The 19,102-nt window shown below is 41.9% G+C and overlaps 1 protein-coding gene and 1 non-coding gene across 2 annotated transcripts; both read left to right on the top strand.

The window, feature by feature from the left end:
* Positions 1 to 9,338: 9,338 nt before the first annotated feature.
* Positions 9,339 to 9,460, top strand: LOC113835311. The gene has a single exon (XR_003484750.1). It is a non-coding gene; the product is annotated as a U12 minor spliceosomal RNA (small nuclear RNA).
* Positions 9,461 to 12,451: 2,991 nt separating this feature from the next.
* Tmem45b (transmembrane protein 45B) lies at positions 12,452 to 18,602 on the top strand. The gene is made up of 5 exons (XM_035443558.1): positions 12,452 to 12,635; positions 15,094 to 15,303; positions 15,744 to 15,928; positions 16,378 to 16,523; positions 17,367 to 18,602. The coding sequence occupies exons 1-5, from the start codon at positions 12,452 to 12,454 to the stop codon at positions 17,476 to 17,478; spliced, it is 837 nt and encodes a 278-aa protein (XP_035299449.1). The 3' UTR covers positions 17,479 to 18,602.
* The last annotated feature ends 500 nt before the right edge of the window (positions 18,603 to 19,102 follow it).

The following is a 19,102-nucleotide window of genomic DNA, read 5'->3' as shown; positions in this document are numbered from 1 at the left end:
CCCACTCTTCTGAGATTCCCTGGGCCTTGGGTAAAAGGGTGTGATATGTGTTAGCATTTAGACATCTGTACTGGCCTGTCCTTGAGGTTCTGACAGGATACACCCTCAGCTGCAACCACTAGAGCACCACCTGTGTATACTTACTATGTTTCCTTTTAAAAGGGTCCTGTCCACCCCCATCCTTCTCTTTCTTTCTCTCCCTCCCTTTCCCCCTCCCCCTCTCCCTTTTCTGTCCCCCTCTTTCCTCTTTCTCCTTCTGCTCCTGTCTCTGGAGACTGGTCTCTGCCCCCCTCCTTTCCCCTTTTTATGATCCCTTTCCCTAATTAAAAACAAAACAAAACAAAACAAAAAAAAAACCCTCTGCTTGAACCCTGATACATGGCGTCTTTCTCTCATGCTGCTTTTCTTAAATTATAACAATATGTACATCTCATTTAGGGCTGAGCACACCACAGTCTCTCTTTCTCTACACATTTGTTAGTTGAGGAGCTCTTCATTAATTGCCATCTACCACAAGGATAACTTCTCTGATAAGGGTTGAGATGCACTGGCTTGTAGGTATAGTAATAAGTCATTAAGAGTTATCATAATACTATATCCATTTTATAATAGTATTGGTTTCTCCCTTAGAGCCTATCACTTAACTAGCCACAGGTGGTAGGCCTTAGAGTCTATCAAAAAGTGGTTAGTTACTCCTATTACATCTGTACCCTATTTTATCAGTGGGCACATCTTGTCTGGCCAGTCACTGTTGTAGATTGAAGGTTCACAGATGGATGAGTGATAGGGGATGTTCTTCTGTATATATGTTTCTCTTATTGGTTGATGAATAAAACACTGTTTGGCCAATAGAGGCAAGAAGATTGGTAGGGATAGGAGATGAAGAGAATTCTGGGAAAGATAGTCAGAGAGGTGCCAGAAGGAGATGCCATGTAGCTGCTAAAGGAGTAACAGGTCCAGGCATTCTCCTGTAAGCCAAGACCATGTGGAAATACATAGATTAATAGAAATGGGTTAATAATTAAGACAGATAGCCAATAAGAAGCCCTCACCATCGGCCAACAGTTTATAAATTAATATGTCTCTGTGTGCTTATTTGGAACCTGGTGGGAAAGAAACTCCAGCAACAGATGAGACTAATGATTATTTTTGTCTCTAGTAGTATACATAGCACCTTCCAGCACTTGAAGGCTAGCCAGTAGGGATGAAACTTCCAAATGAGTACTAGTTTTATTTCTTCATGTTCTGTGACTCAAGTACCTAGTTTCTTCTGCAATAGGGTGTAACATCAATTTCTAAAGATAGCCAAGGCCTATAATTCTTGGAGATTTTATGAGAGCTCTTAAGATGTCTTTACAAATCTTTAAGACATTTAAGAAACTTTTGTAAGGGTTTGGAGAGATGGCTCAGCAGTTAAGAGCACTGACTGCTCTTACAGGGGGCCCAGGTTCAATTCAAGCAGGTCTAAATGTCTCTGTGACTTCAGGTTCCCTTTTGAAAATGAGATCAAAGCCACAGAGGAGACCAAAGCTGAATTCCTAGCAGCTCAGGACATCAGCAGGTCTCAGCAAAGCTCAAGAGAACCTTTGAGCCAGCAGGACTAGGGGATTTGATTTATGGTCAGTTTTGGATTATGGGCGGAGGTCCTTAGGGGGGTCTGGGGAAATTCACCAGCCAAAGGCAGAGGCTAGGGAGGGGCAAGAAGCACAGATGGGGAACAGGTGAAGAGCTGAAGTTGCACAGATGGGGAACAGGTGAAGAGCTGAAGTTCTGATGCTGAAGCTCTGGCAAGACGGAGATGGGCAGGAACCCTGATGGGGAAAAGTAAAAAGCTTTGGCTGAAAGGGCAAGAAGCCCATGTAAGGGAAAGAAGAGCACACAGTAGTGAGGTTAAGGAAGCCCCCTGCCCAGGAGGATCCACTGAGGCTTACCTCTCAAGCTCTTAGCCAAACAAAAAGCCTGAAGATAGATGTAGGGAACACAGCAAGGACAAGCCTCCCATAGGGTGATTTGTCTCAATCTGTCTTAGTTTGGGGGAGGGAGAGGAGAAACGGGGACTCAAGAGTCAGATTGTTCAGGTAAGATATTTATTAACACTACAGCTGTCATGGTGGGGATCCAAGGCAAGAAGCTTCAGTTCTGCCAGAAAAAATCAAGGTGTCTATTTGTTGTAGTTAGGGTTTCTGTTGTTGCAACAAAACACCATGACTAAAAAGTGAGGCAGAAGCTGATGGGTGGTGGGGCACTGCTGTTTGCTTCCCATGGTGTGCTCAGCCTGCTTTTTTTGTTTGTTTGTTTGTTTGTTTTCGAGACAGGGTTTCTCTGTGTAACTTTGGAGCCTATCCTGGCACTCGCTCTGGAGACCAGGCTGGCCTCGAACTCACAGAGATCTGCCTGCCTCTGCCTCTGCCTCTGCCTCTGCCTCCCGAGTGCTGGGATTAAAGGAGTGCACCACCAACGCCCGGCGCTCCACCTGCTTTCTTATAGAACCCAGGACCACCAGCCCAGAGAAAGCACTGCCTACCATGGGCAGGTCCTCTCCAAGTGATCCCAAATTGAGAAAATGCCTTACAGCTGGATCTCATGGAGACATTTCAACTGAGGCTCCTTCCCCTAATGTCTCTGGCTTGTATCAAGTTGACATAAAACCAGCCAGTTCACTACTCCTAAACATTTTGAAGGAATGGAAAGTCCTGCACTTCGAGGAATCAGCCTTGGTTAATACATGATCTGTGCTATGGGATATACATACCTTTGGTTACATGTCATAGATGAGACTGCCATGACATAGGGGAGTGAAGATGGCTAATGTGCAGTTAGGCTGCCTTACACCCTGTGCGGCAGGGGCCTACTTTTGTTTTCCACCCTTGTCACAGTCTTCTTTGCTGAAGGCCTAGAAGTTACCTGGAAGTTGTGGGTTTTCTAACTGGCAAAGCTAGTTCTAGCATTTTAGAAGATGAGGCCATACTAGTTCCAAAAGGCCAGGATCCCTCAGCTAGTGACAGGACAGAGCCACTGTCATCATCAAGCCAAAAAGTACCCTCAAGCTTTAAAATCTAAGGGAGTTTGCCCTGCTGGTTTTCAGACTTACTCGAGACCGACAACTCTCTTCTCTATGGCCCCTCCTGTAATGGTAATGTCCATTCCATGCCTAGTTATGAAGCAAATAACTTCTTGTTTTAAAGCATCACAGGTGGAGCAGAGTTCTGTCTTACCCAGGGCCAAATGAAGTGATTAGCTGGGGTTTGGGAGTTGAGACTTATTTTAGTCAGGATTCTATCATGACTAGACCTCAAAGTCCACCCCCAGTGACACACTTTCTCCAACATGACCACACCTCCTAATCCTTTCAAATAGTGCCACTCCATCGTGACCAAGTACTCAAATTTATAAGCCTATGGGGCTATTCTCATTCAAGCCACCACAATGCTAGGATGAGCTAAGATTTCAACACTCTTGGGACAAGGTGAACACACTTTGCATGTGAGAAGGCATGAATTTGAAGGGAGAATTAGGAAGGATGTAATGAGATAAATCACACCCTTCAAATTTATGTGTTGTAGTCCCGATTCCTAGTACCTTAAATGGTGATACTTGGCAATAGGGCCTTTAAAAAGCAGATGTGTTATATATGAGGTCATTGGGAGAGCTCTCATCTAATACAACTAGAGTTCTTGTACCAGGAATGTTTGAACCCAAGTACACACAGAGGAAGTCTATGTGATGAAGACAGGGGAAAGACATGCATCTATAAGCGAAGAAAAGAGGTCCCAGACAAAAATCACAATTTTCATTTTGGGTTTGAATCTTCAGAAACAGTAAGAAAACAAATTTCTATTGTTCAACACCCCTGCCCCCACTTTAGTACTTTCTTATGGCAGGCCTAACAGACTATACAACCAGTGTAGTTTCACATAGTGGACAATTCAACAATTAAAAAGGGATTATTAGGATTGGGGATGTAGCTCTGTGGTAGAGTACTTGCCCATGCTCAAGGCCTTGAATTCTGACCCTAGCCTGGGGTGGTCAGTGGTGATAGAATTAGTCACAAGTGTATTACTTACTTTACTATTGCTGTGATAAAAACACCATGACCAGAAACAATTTATAAGACAAGAGTTTACTTGGGCTTATGGTTCCAGAGGGAGAGTTCATAATGGTGGGAGACAGAGGAGAGCAAGCAGTCAAAGCAGGGGGGCTGAGAGATCAGAGCTTCAGCCACAAACATGAGGCAGAAAGCAAACTAGAATTAAGTGGGTGATGCTATAAACTCTCAAAGCCTGCCTCCAGAGACATATTTCCTACAGCAAGGCTATACCTCCCAAACCTCCCCCAAGTAGAACTACCAACCAGGGACAAATAGGGACCAAGTGCCCAAATATCAGAGCTGATGGAGGGTATTTCTCATTCAAACCTCCACATTCCACTCCTAGACCTTGGTAGTCTTACGGCCATATCATAATGCACAATGCATTTAGCTCAACTTCAAAAGTCCCCAGTCTTTCACAGTCTCAGCATTGTCTGAAAGTACAAAGTCTCTTCTGAGACTCAAGGTAATCTCTCAACTGTGATTCCATGTAAAATCCAAAAGGAAATTACATACAATGGCACATAATATACATTACCACTCCAAAACAGGGAAGCTGGGGCACAGTGAGGAAATACTGGACCAATGCAAAGCCAAAACCCATCAGAGAATCCTTTTTCTCTCTTTCTTCTACCTTTTCATCCATGAAGTTCAGGATTATAAATTGGGAAAAGAGTAAAAAGGAGTACAGGAAAATCAGGCCACCCCCCACCACTCCAGCTGTGATGTACTCCCTAGATAATGAAACAGAAAGAAACTGCTGCCTAAACCATTGGGCAAGTTCTCACTGCTGCCACCCTTGAAAATATGCATCTCTTCCTGATCCTGCCATATGGTACATGATTATAAAAGGCTGGTACCTATATTGAAATAAGAAAGTTGGGTATGTCCCTTTGTGAAAGCATCTTCTTGTGTTTGTTTCCCTATTGGTGGATCTTTTATTCTATTGGGAAAGTTCTGTTGTGCAATAGCCACTCTTCCTGTATATATCATCAAGTACATAGCTGAAGTACTTGCTTTATTATTTGGTACTTATTTGAAATAGTGTACATATAATATTGAGAAAAAAAGCAAAATTTACTAATCAAAGGAGTCATTTTGCTTAATGAAGCTGCCATTTCCCCTTATTTTAGAGGGTAACAGGATAGTAGAAGGATACCTCAGCTGGACCAAAGATCACTCAGGCCTTAACCTATTCAATTATTCAAATTATTAGAAATCTACTTCTTTCTAGTTAGGTTAGTCACTGCCTGGTTTCTTCTTTACTAAAATCGACTCTCTATAAACTCTCCCATTTGTAGCTCACCCAATGAGGTAATCCATTAACCTGTGAATGGAAGAAGTCTTCCCCACTCCATCTCTACCCCCAATCAGTTCAAGGTGCTCAGACTTCCATGCAGGCCTGCCTTGGACCAGTGTGAACTTTAGACCAATTGAAACGCAAGGGCAGTGCCTGGCAAACTGGTACCAAGTACACAGATGCAGATAAGGACTCAGAGTTCACATAATCTATTCAGGAAAAAAAAATGAGGAAGGTCAGGGAGAAGGAGAAGCCAGTTCACCTACAAACCTCAGCAAAGCTGGTTTTCCTGCACCTTTAAAGCCAATAAAAATGGAATATTACAGGCTTGATCTTAACAAGAATCTGAGTTAACCATTAAGCAAAAGAGTGAAAGGCGGCTTTGCAGTTGTATCAGAATGAAGATACGGTAGCTAATTTCTTTCCACAAAACAGAGGGGAAAACAATAACATATAAAACCAGACAAATCTGTCAAAACCAACACTTCATAGAATTGGAAACTAACCAATTACAAGCAACAAATTGAGAATTTACTCTTCAAAAGTGTCTGTCTTCAGGTAAGAACATTTATGCCCATAGACGCTTATCACTTGCTCAGTCGATGACTTTTAAGTAAGATCAGCTGACCATGAAAATGCTGGCACACAAAGACTAAATTCCAAGTGATGGTTGAGGGGCTGAAAATTTCTTGGCTTTACAGAGCATGAGAAATAAACATGGAATGAATACTCAAGAATGAGAAATTAGAAAAAAAACAAAAAAACAGCTTTGCTAGCCCGTCATTGCAATCCCACTCATGGTGAGTACCAGAGTAACAAGGAATTTAGCAAGGAGAATTTTGCAATAAAGTTACATAGAATGATTGAGAAAATCTCTCTACACATCCTCTATGCTGAGGAGATGAGAAATTCCAGCAACAAGTGAAGGTCTAGGAAGACAGGAAAGCTGGCTTTCTCCAACCCATATACAAATGAGTGCAGAATTAAGGTAATGAAGCAAACCTCACCAAATAATTGGCTGACTAAATTTGCTATGAAAATAAAGATGAGCTGGGCAGTGGTAGCCCATACCTTTATCTCAGCACTTAGGAGGCAGAGGCAGGTGAATCTTTGAGTTCGAGGCCAGCCTGGTTTATAGAAAGTATTCACGATAGCCAGGGCTACATAGAGAAACCCTGTCTCAAAAAAAGCAAACAAACAAAAAGATTCTTGAAGCCTCATTATGGAGCTGGAGAGATGGCTCAGTGATTAAGAGCACTGGGTTCTCTTCCAGAGGTCCTAAGTTCAATTCCTAGAAACCCCATGGTGGCTCACAACCACCTATAATGAGATCTGGTGCCCTCTCTCTGATGCTCCCTTCTGCCATGCAGGCAAACATGCAAACACTCATATACATAAAACGAATTAATAAATATATCTTTTTAGAAAATAAAGATGTAACCTTTATGAAATCAGGCTAATGAATTAAAGAACAAGAATTATAGGTAAACATTAAGATGGAATCTATACATCATGCAGGAGACAGATTCCATAATTCAGGCAAATCACTAGAGTTACAGTCAAGAGTTGTTACAATTAAAATGGACATAGAAACAGTAAATTGTGAACTACTCCAAAGATCAAAGACGAAGGAAGTTTGAACAAATACTAAAGGGCTTGAATACTATATTTAATAAAGACTTCAATGCTGCTATTTTAAATATGTTCAGAGAGTTGAAACTGTTTAAAGGATTAAAAGACAATATAATGAAAATGACTCAATAAGTAGGACACCTAAATAGAGAAATGCAAACTATAAAAAGAGTGGAAATTCTAACATTGAAAAGTACAATTAAAAAAAAAAGAAAAGTACAATTACCAAAGTTAAGAACTCATTAGAGCATGGCATTATGGTAATGCACAACTGTGATCCTTTTGTAAGCTGAGGCAGGAGGATGATAAATTCAAAAGAAGCCTGGGCTATAAAGTGAGACCTGTCTCAAAGTTTCGGGGTTGTGATGGGAGGGAATGGAAAAAAAGATGGAGGAGAGGGAAAAATGACGGAAAGGGGAAAATGGGGTAGATGGGAAAGAAGGGAACAAAGAATCAAGTAACTGGAAAATTAATAAAAAGCAATCTAATTTAAGGATGGGGTAAAAAAGAATGGAACAAATAACAGAGCCAGCAATATCAGAAAATATTAAATTTCCCCCCATATATATCATGAGCTCCAAAAGTAGAAAGGGGGAAGAATGAAGAAAGAAATATTAACTGAAATACCTTCCAAATTTTATGAAGAACTTTACATTATAGACCCAAGAAGCTCAACTAACATGAACTTTTAAAGAGAGAAACACCAAGAACCAGGCATAGTGATGAGCATCTGTGGTGACACCAGCATACAGAGAACAGATGTTAAGTTCAAGACCAGCTTGTCCTACACAAGACCCCACTTCAAAACAAACCCAAAATATACAGAGATCTTCTCACACAAATATGTCGTCGTCAGTGGCATGGCTGAAAGATACTGTCAACAAGGAAATTTTGAGAAGCAGCAGGACTCATTTAGAGGAACTATGATTTATGATTGGCTTTTTTAAATCAGAAAGTAACACCAGTAACACCAAAAGTGCCATGGCCTTGCACAGCCTTAGAGACTGATCTAACCGGGGCGATGGGAAATGAAGAAATGACACCTACACAGAAAAGCTTGGACCTTGTGGGCCATGTGCTCTGATGGAATTGTACCAAGAGTAGCCAGAAGACTCAGCTCATTTGTTTTACACATCTGAATGGAAGAGGAGTAGGGTTATTGTACACAGCTGAACAAGGAAGTGGGTTTAACTAGGTCTCTGTAGGGGAACAATATAAGGCTGTAAACATCTGGGAGGAGGAAGCTGTGAACCACATTTTCTGTAGTCAGCATCCACACACAGAGCAGGGGAAGGCCATTCCCATGCATCCAAGGCACTAGGGTCCTTGACAAGGCCTTGCTCATATAAACAATATGCATTCACTCAGGGCTTCCTCCACTTCCCACAAAAGACAATGGAATAATATTTTTTTCTAAAGGGGGAAGGTGTTGGAAGATTTAGTTCAGTGGTAGAGCACTTGGAAGAGGCAGGAGTTGTGGGAAACAGAGGGGTTGAGAACACTGGGAGAGCATGCCTGTGAAATCAACTGCAGGGCTCATAGGTACTCACTCACAGAGACCAAAGAGGCAATCTTGGAGTCTGCATAGGTTTATGCTAGGTCCTCTGCATATATTTATGGTTGTTGACTTGGTGTTTTGTGGTACTACTAACAGTGGGAGTGGGGGTTGTCTCTGACTCTTTTGCATACTCTTGGGGCCCCTTTCCTCCTACTGGACTCCCTTGCCCATCCTTGATGGGAGGGTTTGTGCTTGGTCTTATTGTATACTATGCCATGTTTGGTTGATGTCCCTGGGAGGCCTGATCTTTTTGGGGAGGAGATGGGTTGATAGATCTGGGGGAGGGTAGGGGAGGGGGAGCTGGGAGGAGTGGAGGGAAGCTGTGGGTTGGGATATATTGTATAAGAGAAAAAATTTAAAACCCTCATGTTTTAATTAATTTAAAATTTTTTGTTGTGCTTTGGTATAGGTTCAGAATCACTCTACAAGATTAGATGAAGATACACAAATGTTAGCACATCAGGGAACAAAAAAAAAAAAACAAAGGGAGCCCCTAGTGCCTTGCCTGACTTTTCAGGGTAGAAAGAAATCATCCAGGAGCTAGGGGTATGGCTCAGTTGCTAAGTGCTTGCCATGCAGACATGCGCACCTTGAGTATGAGCTGCAGCAACCACATAAAATCCAGCATGGGACATCTGTCTGCAACCCTAGCACTGGAGATTGAAACAGGTAGATCCTGGGTGCTTGCTGGCCAGCCAGCCTAACCCAAGTTGTGAATTCCAGGTTCGAAGACAGACTGTGTCTCAAAAAGCCAGAAAAGGGTACCTTAAACTTATGAGTAGGGAAGATACCAGTGTGGGGTAACGCCTAAGTCTGAGTCCTCACTGCTAATGTGAGATGAATTTTTGAGCTGGTAAAGGTTGCCCCTAAGATGATCTACCTATTTTGCAAGATGCCCCAGCCCTACTGAGAGAAAGGAGAGGGAAGAGAGAGGAGAGAGAGAAGAAGGGAGGAAGGGATGGAGGGAGGGAAGTAGAGACAGAGAGAGAGTAGGACCTCTGGCCTTTGTATACCCATGTAAATACATCATGCACAGAAAAGGAGGAGAGTAGATAGGGAGGTATGGGAGAGAGAATAGGAATGAATGAATGAATGAATGAATGAATGAATGAATGAATGAGAGGAAGCTAGACTGCCTGGTGAAGGCAAACATTTCCCAAAGACAGTCAATGAAGCCTAGAATGGGTGACTGCTTCTTCAAATGTAGGGAAGCAAGAGAAAACTTAAGATGACGAAGAAACATAACACACAAAAGTCATTCCAGAGAAATGGAGAGTTATCAATTACCAGAACATAATTCCAAATAACTGCTTTAAGGAAGCATGGTAAGCTACAGTAGAATAGACTGATAAAGAAATCAGAAAATCGCTGGGCATTGGTGGCGCACGCCTTTAATCCCAGCACTCAGGAGGCAGAGGCAGGCGGATCTCTGTGAGTTCGAGGCCAGCCTGGTCTCCAGAGCAGTGCCAGGATAGGCTCCAAAGCTACACAGAGAAACCCTGTCTCGAAAAAAAAAAAAAAAAAAAAAAGAAAGAGAGAGAGAGAGAGAGAGAGAGAGAGAAAGAAAGAAAAGAAGGAAGGAAGAAATCAGAAAATCAATTTAAAAACAAACCAAGAAGTCCAGCAACAAGAAACCAGATGGGAAGAGGCCCCATGCCTGAGTCATCAGCCCCCACCCCACCACTCCAGTCACCATGCCTGGCAGTATATAGTCCAGGGCATGAGTCAGGTGTGTGTCTTAGCTCCACCCCCACCCCCACCCCCAGACAGGGTTCCTCTGTGGAGCTCTGGCTGTCCTAGAACTCACTCTGTAGACCAGACTGGTCTTGAACTCAGACATCCACCTGCCTCTGCCTCCTGAGTGCAGGGATTAAAAGGTGTCTGCCACCACCACCACCACCTGGCAGCTCCCATCTTAAGAACAAAATGACAGCGCCAGCAATGGCTAAACAATCTACTTCATTAAAGGTGAGGAAACAAAGAAATTCAAGAAGGGTCTGTATGAGACATGGAGAAATTTCCTTTGTCCTGGTTAAAAGACCAGGTAGAGGAATGTCCCTGTCAGCCCCTGACAGTCACAGAGACAATGGTAATATGGAGAGAAAAGATTAGAGCAGAATTTAAGCCGTCAAGAATTGTTTGTTCATTATGTATCATGAACATGAATAGTGAGTCTGCATGCTTGTGTCAAGACTCTTTCTCCCACCCTCCCTGTTCTTTCACTCACCACCAAGTTCCTAGGAAAAAAATAACACTTGAGAATAAATCTAAGCTAACATTCGTCATTTTGATAAATGGAATAAAAGTACACCGTGTCTGAGTTTTAATAACAAATCTTCCCAGTTGTGCAGACGTGGCATTGTGCTTGCACTTGCACATCTCTGGGTTAACCACCAGCTTGTATATGTTGTAAATTATATCTTTTGTTGGTCTTCCTTACTAATTTGTTAAGGGGCTGGAGAAATGGCTCAACAATTAAGAGTGCTGATTGCTCTTCCAAGGTTTGATTTCCAACACCCACATGGCAGCTCACATGACTCCAGTTCCAGAGAATCAGATTTTCTCTTAAACATGCACGCAAGCAAAACACTCATACACACACAAAATAAATTACATTAAACTTAAAAAATAAGTTAGAAAATGTGTAAGGGCTTTATAATGTAACTGGCATTCATTGTATAGATGCCAGTTTCCTGATTTGTTACCTTTCCAGCTCTTACATTTTTTTGTTGTTGTTTTTAAATTACACTTGGGTGTTTTTCATGGATGTGTGCCATGGTGTGTGCATTTGGAGGTGACAGGGCAACTTGTAGGAGTGGGTTTTCTTCCACCAGGATTGGGCACTGGTCATGGGCTCAGTCCATGTACCCTAACTTGCTGAGCCATCTCACCTGCTCCCTTTCCATCTTTTTGACATTAAAAATGCTTATGGAGTAAACTTCCTTTTCTCTAATTGTCTCCTTCACATCTATGTCTATAAAGGTATTTTTACACTAAACTCAATACTTACCTGTCCTCCATTTCTCCCACACGTTTTATTTTGTTTTGTTTTTTTGGAGACAGGGTTTCTCTGTGTAGCTTTGGAGCCTATCGTGGCACTTTGGAGACCAGGCTGACCTCGAACAGAGATCCACCTGCCTCTGCCTCCCGAGTGCTGGGATTAAAGGCGTGTGCTACCAACACCCAGCCGCCATCCCACACCATTTTTCAAACACAGCCTCTGGGCCAGTGGTTTTCTCTCCATCCCCAAGTTACCTGACATACAGTAATATTATGGTGATTTAAAAGATTTTCACATAAAGAGTTGATCCTTGTTGGTGTGGCTCATAATTTGAAATCAATTTTGCTTCTTGCCAAAATATGAAGGGGATTTTTTTTTTTTTTTTTTTGAGGCAGGATCTCATGTACCAAGGCTGGCCTTTCATTCACTAGGAAGGTGAGGATAATCTTGAACTCCTAATCCTCTGGCTTCCACTTCTCAAGTGCTAGGATTATAGACATGCAATGTACCATCATGATGGGCTCAAACTACATACAGAGTGGAAAGACTTTTCATTTGTGTAAAACAGCTGGGCATATTGGTGTATCCCTGTGATCACAGTGCAGGTACACAGGCAGATCTACAGAGCTCATTGGCTGGCCTGGCTAGCATAGTGGGTTCCAGGCCAATGAGAGGCCCTGTCTTAGAGTGAGGTGGTTGGTACTCCTAAGAAGCAATACCTGAGGTTGCCCTCTAGCCTCTACACATATACCTACTTATACACATACCTGCTCCCCCATCACACACAGGGCTTTGTGTGTCTATATGTATTTATATCTTCATCACTCCGTTACCTAATAGTTTTATCCATCTTTCAGGTATCCTAAAACACTGATGGCAAACTTCAAGGGCCATGCTCTCCCAGGGAGTTTCTTTCTGATATTTGGACTATGGTGGTCAGTGAAGTATCCACTGAAGTACTTTCATCAAAAGGGCTTGAAGAAGAACAGACTGAGCCAGCAGCAGCAACGTATTGAGATGATTGAAGGTGCAATCAAGACTTTGTTTGCAGTCGTTGGTAAGAACAGAATTTTGTCTACCATGTCTCCTCTCACACCCAGAACCTTCAACCTATTTCCTGGATCCTATGAAATAGATGTCTTATGAGCAGGGATAACAGGGCAAGATCTTAGGTGAATGCTAGTCTGTTTTATTTTACTACCCTTGTGTACAAAGCTTTATATCAATAGCCAATAGGCCCTTACATTATATACACTATGAAAAACTACCAAATAAGCCACAGTTTTTGCCCTACAGAAGTTGCAGGAGAAGAACAAATACTATGTAAAAATCAGAAAAAAACAAATAAAAATGGAGGGGGTGGTGATTTTTTAAAGCGAAGGAAAGCACTAATAGGATTTAGTTTAAAATAAATAATCTTTCCCCAAACAGTCTCTTTCTAGATTTCACAGTGGTTAACAACCACCTCATTGGCAAATTTTCCATCCACAAATAGCAAGCATTTGCCAAGAGGGGTACCCACAGGGAGGCCAACAAGGCAGGCAACGGAAAGGTTGAAGGGATTTTAACCCTGCCTCTTTCTTACCAAATCCCCCACTGCAGCAGCAATTCAGGGACTGGTAGTGACAATAGTAACAAGTGATCCTCCTGGAGCTACACCTGCTAAGGCCACTGAGGGAGCTTATTTTCAGGTTGCCTCTGCCACTTGTCCTTGACCTACCATCATCTGGGCATGAAACCGTGACACTAACCCCCTCCTGCAAGAAAAACTTACAAATACCAGCCAGGTCTAACTAAGACTTCTTGCAGGCATCAACAGCTCTTTGTGGAGCTAATGAGTAAAAAGACCATTCATGTCTTAATAAAGGAAAGCATCAAAGCAACCTTTTCATAAAAAAAAAAAAAAAAAAAAAAAAAAAAAAGCTCCCAGCAGTCAGGAGGCCAAGGAATTTGGATTTCTGTGAGTTTGAGGCCAGCCTGGTCTTATGGAGTGAGTTCCACGACAGCCAATGCTGTTACACAGAAAAATCCTGTCTTGAAAAACCAAAAGAAAAAAAAAAGCTAAATTTTACTTGCCATCCTGGTTGGCAAGTGACATTGATTCAGTGCTCCTACCAGATACTAGCAACTCTGTTCTGAGTACTGGGAAATGGTAGGAAGCACACATCCATAGTCTCCCATTTCACAGGGTGTCCATTTTATTATCAGTGGCACTTTTCTTGGATCATTTCACAAACTTTCTGATTCCTTATAGGTGAATACAAATTTGAATGACTTTCAGGGTTCCCCCAAAGTATTTTAGATACCAAGCACAAAGGCAAATCTGCCTTTTAAAGGTGAAAAAAAGTAGAAGGGACCAAAGCCATGAGTAGTAAAGACTGTAATCCCGGCACTTGAAAGTCAGCAAAATGGGGAATTTAGGGCCAGCCTGTGCCTAACAGTGAGATTCTCAAAAAGCAAAAATTAAACAAAGCAAAAAGAGAAAGTGGCAAGACAGTGAGCTACTCCAAAAGCACAGCTTCATCAAGCTGGCCTCACTGTTGTCTCTCTTTAGGTACCATGGCTAGAAACTGTGAGGCCTCACGTTGTTCAATGTTTTAAACACAAGGCTATGCTAAGGAAGGATACCCACTCTACGGCAGCCCCAACACATAGCCAGGAGCTGCTTTCCTCTCTCAGGCCTGCACATCCGTCATCAGTGTCCTCGTTCTCTCTTGGATCTCTGATAGTCCAAAGATTGTACCAGGCTTTCTTTTGGGCCACCAACCAGCTCCCAAATCATGACATGGAGACTTATTATTAATTATGAATGCTAGGTCTTATCTTATGCTTGTCCCACCAGCTCATTTTATTTAATTTAACCAGTTTCTCTTCATCTTCATTTTGCCTTGGGGCTCTTTACCTTTCTTTCATTCTGTATGTCTGCTGGTTAGAGGCTGCCTAGCTAGCCCCCCATGTCTCCTTCTCTTTCTCCTTCATTCTCATCTCCCTTCTCAAGCCTAGATTTCTCCTTCTACTTATTCTCTCTGCCCATCCAGTCCCACCTATCCCTATCCTGCCCAGCTATTGGGTGTTCAGCTTTTTATTAGACCAATCAGGTGCCCTAGGCAGGCAAGGTAAAACAGCAACACATCTTCACATAGTTAAACAAATGCAGCACAAACAAAATACATCTTTGCCTAGTTAAAGTAATATTCCACAACAAAAAATCAGTGTCTCAGACACACTGTCATCTAAGGGGAAATGTTCTGTTCTATCTCTGCTGGGGAGCAGAGTCCCCAGAGACCAATATGTTCTATTTCTATCATTGCTTCTGCCCATCCTCAAACCCTGAAGGAGAATCAGGGTCAGGTGTTTCCATAGGCTTCTCAGAAAATTTATTACAGTAGTTTTCAAAGTCTGCTGACCTGCTGGCCACTGTCACCCGTATCTGGACATCTTCAGGCAATTTTTGCTCTCTCATGTTTGTCTTGTTGACACCTTTCCCACCTGTTTTTACTTTTACTCCCTGGCAGGGATCCTGGCAGAGCAGTTTGTTCCAGATGGGCCTCACCTCCACCTCTACCATGAAAATCAATGGACAAAGCTAATGAATTGGCAGCACAGCACCATGTACCTGTTCTTTGGTATCTCAGGAATCATCGACATGCTCACCTACCTTTACTTCAACATTGTGCCCCTGGGGGTAGACAGACTGGTTTTGGCTATGGCAGTATTCAATGAAGGTAACTTCCATGGAGAAAATGAAAAAAAAAAAAAAAAACAGACAAGTTGAATTTATGAGATCAAAATTTAAAAGATAAAAAATATCAACATATATGCCCTTCCTCAGAAAATCAATTCTCAAGACATATATATGTGCACGTGTGTTCACTCATCCAACTTCTTACAAATCAGTACCATAGCTGACCTACTACACCCACTCTGTACTGCTTATCAGACTCTACAGACATATTCTTTTATATTCTCAACAGACCCACAAAATGAACAGTCTACATGTGCTTGCTGCCAGTGATGTCATGTAAACTGGCTTCCTGAATGCTGAGGAATCTTGATTTCAGACAAGCATAGGGGAAAAAAATTTCCAGTAATTGGGAAAGTCCAGAATGGATCTTCTTAAGTAGAAACAAGCAAGTTTCTGATGGCTGTCATTGGTTTACACCAGGTTTTCTCTTCTATTTCCACGTTCACAACCGACCTCCACTGGACCAGCACATCCACTCACTTCTGCTGTTTGGTTTGTTTGGAGCGAGTGTCAGTATCTTCATGGAGGTGATCTTTCGGGATAATATAGTGCTGGAGCTTTTCCGAACAAGTCTCCTTATTCTTCAGGGGACCTGGTTCTGGCAGGTGATCATCCACACTCAAGCTCCTCATACGGTCTGGGTTGAGAAGCCCCCTTGGAAATGTCCAAGAAAAATCCCCAAGTGACTTGTTGCCTGAAAATACAGCAGATATAGCAGGGGTATGGGGGTGAGTATGGTGGCTAGCCTAGATGACCTTTTTATCTCCACACCACACTTTGACCTATGCAACTTATCTCCACTACTAGCTTGCTGGTACACTGGGCTGGTACTCTGTATTTACTAAAGTACTCATATAAAATGCAAACCCTAAAGTTTAGCTATTTTTAAATCATCCTATATGACAGTCAAACTTTCCTGTGTGAATAGGGCTTTTGGTGTAATTCATGCAGGAACTATGAGATAGTGTAAAGCATAAGCCACTGGGCAGGCCATGGAGCTGACTGGATTGCTCCTCAGACAACCAACCAGAAACTTTCTCCTCTACTCCTCCAGATTGGATTTGTCCTGTTCCCCCCATTTGGAACACCAGAATGGGACCAGAAAGACATGGACAATGTCATGTTTATCACCATGTGCTTCTGCTGGCACTATTTGGTTGCCCTTTTCATCACAGGCATCAATTACTCTCTTGTTTACTGGTATGTATGTTTACTGCCAACTTCATGCTAAACTCTGCACATGTCTTTCTTCATTTGTAGGGGCAGTTACCACCCTGCTACATCAAAACTGCTTGACTGGGTCATGTTAAACCTAGGTTTCCAGTACAGTTTGAACAGATTTTAAGCTGGTGCAAAAATAGGGAAATCCTCAAACCAGAAATCTGTCTGAATTGAAGTCCCTACTGTCACTGGTTTGGTGGACCCATCGCCCACTTCCAGACTTGTTTTGCTTTATTTACTTCCTAAATATACAGACATCAAAAAATATCCAAGAGTGCTTTCTAATTACCTTTTAACATAATATAGACTGTAAGAACTATTGACTCCCTGCACTTCCTGTCCCACGCATATGTTCATGCCTTTAACCCTCATTACAATGTTTTGTTTTTAACAAATGGGGAAACAAGGCTTCAAAAGGCTGAGTAATTTGACCAACTACTAATGGCAAACAAAACTGAAATTTGGTGTTATTATGGAGGCCTATTGCTTTGGAAACTGCCCCTGCCTCCCCCTGACCCCCGTCTTATTTCCCTTGACTCAAAGGAGATATACTTCATCCCAGAGGACCACCCCTGCCAAAAAAAAAAAAAAAAAAAAAAAAAAAAAGTTTGCTCCAGTTCTACTTTCTGGACAGTAAAATATCTAGATGGCAAGAGGTCTAAATCTAGTGACCACTGAGTCTTTTTGTCTACTGAGAAGTCAGATGTGTAGACATGCTCTCACCATGTTTAATAGACATCCAAGGCCCTGCTATTGTTTGACATCACAGAGTTAGTGAGCAGAATTTAGTGGCTAATTTAATGGTTCTTATGTCTGCTACAGCTTCCTGACTCGGGTGAAGAGGCATGCAGAAGGAGAAATCATCGGGATTCAGAAGCTGAAGTCTGATCACACTTACCAGTCAGCCCTTTTGAGTGGCTCAGATGAGGAATGATATCAAGCCTTGGGGAAGTTCAGACCTCACATCCTTTGTGAACAATAACTAGAATGAATGTAGTTTGTCCCCTCTACTTTAAGGCTTGCCTTAGTGTGCTCTTAGGGCTCCATATTTGCACTCCTCATCTAATAGAAAGCTAGAGGCTCAAATACAGGAAATTAGAGCTCAGGTGTTTTTATGTATCATGCTATTTGGATATGCAAGCATAATTTAACTTACAAAATCTATATTAGAGTAATACCATTCATACAGAAAAATGAACACCTTTTGGTAGCAAGCCTATTCTTGTAGAGAAATTTCTGTAAGACTCAAACACAGGAAGGGACCATGGGAATGAAGTAATCTGTGAGAGGACTCCAAATGCTGCTGCTTCTGATAACTTGCCCCTCTTCTCTCAATCTTGAAGGTACTTTCTTCTCAGAAATGTATTGGGACTTAGTAGATGACAGTGTAGTGCCTTTAATTAGAGCCAAAATCCTAATCTGTCTTTTAAATAACAAAACTCACAAGCTTTGGTATTTTAAGCATTAACTTTTTAAACATTCTCCAATAAGTCATACCAGAGTACTGCATTTGGGCCTTGATTAGAGATAAAATTAGGTGAAAGATAGTTTTCTTAAATCGAGTAGCTAGTTCATAGCTCAGCTGAGAGCTGAAACTCCAGTCTGACTCCTTAACATTATCCTATTGAGGAACATTACATAGCAAGTCTGTGCCTCCTAGATACAGAGGAAGAAAAAAATCAGGTTAGGAAAGACATCCAATTTTAAAAATAGCTAAAACCAAAGGGTAAGGATTTTGAATTCTTAATATAGACTTGATGCTGTACTATTGATTCTGGACATGTTTTGTTTTATGGGGTTTATTTTTTACAACATTCCTCAACAAGTATTTACTAAACATCCACTTTGCCCTAGCACTGAAATGTTTGCAAGGATTAATGAGATATCCATCAAGGAATTGACACTATAATGTAAGAGAGAACTCCCCAGACAATTATTAGGCAGTGTAATGGAACTGTTAAGTACAGAGGCAGGCTGGGTTGGATGGTGGTGGCGCACACCTTTAGTCCCAACAATTGGGAAGCAGAGACAGGCAGTTAAAGACAGCCTGGTCTACAAATTGAGTACTAGGACATCCAGGGACTACACAGAGAAACCCTGTCTCAAACAAACAAACAAAAACAGAAGTGCAGGGGCTGGAGAGATGGCTCAACAAATAAGAACACTTAGTTCTAAGCGATCTGCTTTTCTCTTCTAACCTCCAGGGGGCATCAGGTACATTATGTGGCACACAAACATACATTGAAGGTAAAACACCCACAGGCATAAAATTAAAATAAATCAAAAAAAAAAAAAAAAGGCTATGTACAAACAACAGAGTAAGGAACAGAGGAGAAACTGGGAGTTGGTCCTTTAAAAAGATACACCAGGCACACATAGAAAATAGTATATACAAATTCACAATAGAGCATGGAAAACTAAACATACACATTAGTTCCTGTGTAAAAAGGGCTTCTGTGCTGACTGAAGTTGAAGGGTCTTCAAGACTGAGTAACGCCTTTCACTGTTCGGCATTCTGGGATGCTGGAATGTACTCCGTTTCAGTGGATCCTCACAAC

The sequence above is a fragment of the Cricetulus griseus genome, chromosome 4 (assembly GCF_003668045.3).
Source record: "Cricetulus griseus strain 17A/GY chromosome 4, alternate assembly CriGri-PICRH-1.0, whole genome shotgun sequence".
Taxonomy (NCBI): domain Eukaryota; kingdom Metazoa; phylum Chordata; class Mammalia; order Rodentia; family Cricetidae; genus Cricetulus; species Cricetulus griseus.
Note: the sequence above shows the minus strand (reverse complement) of the source record. Positions and strands in the feature narration are given on the sequence as shown.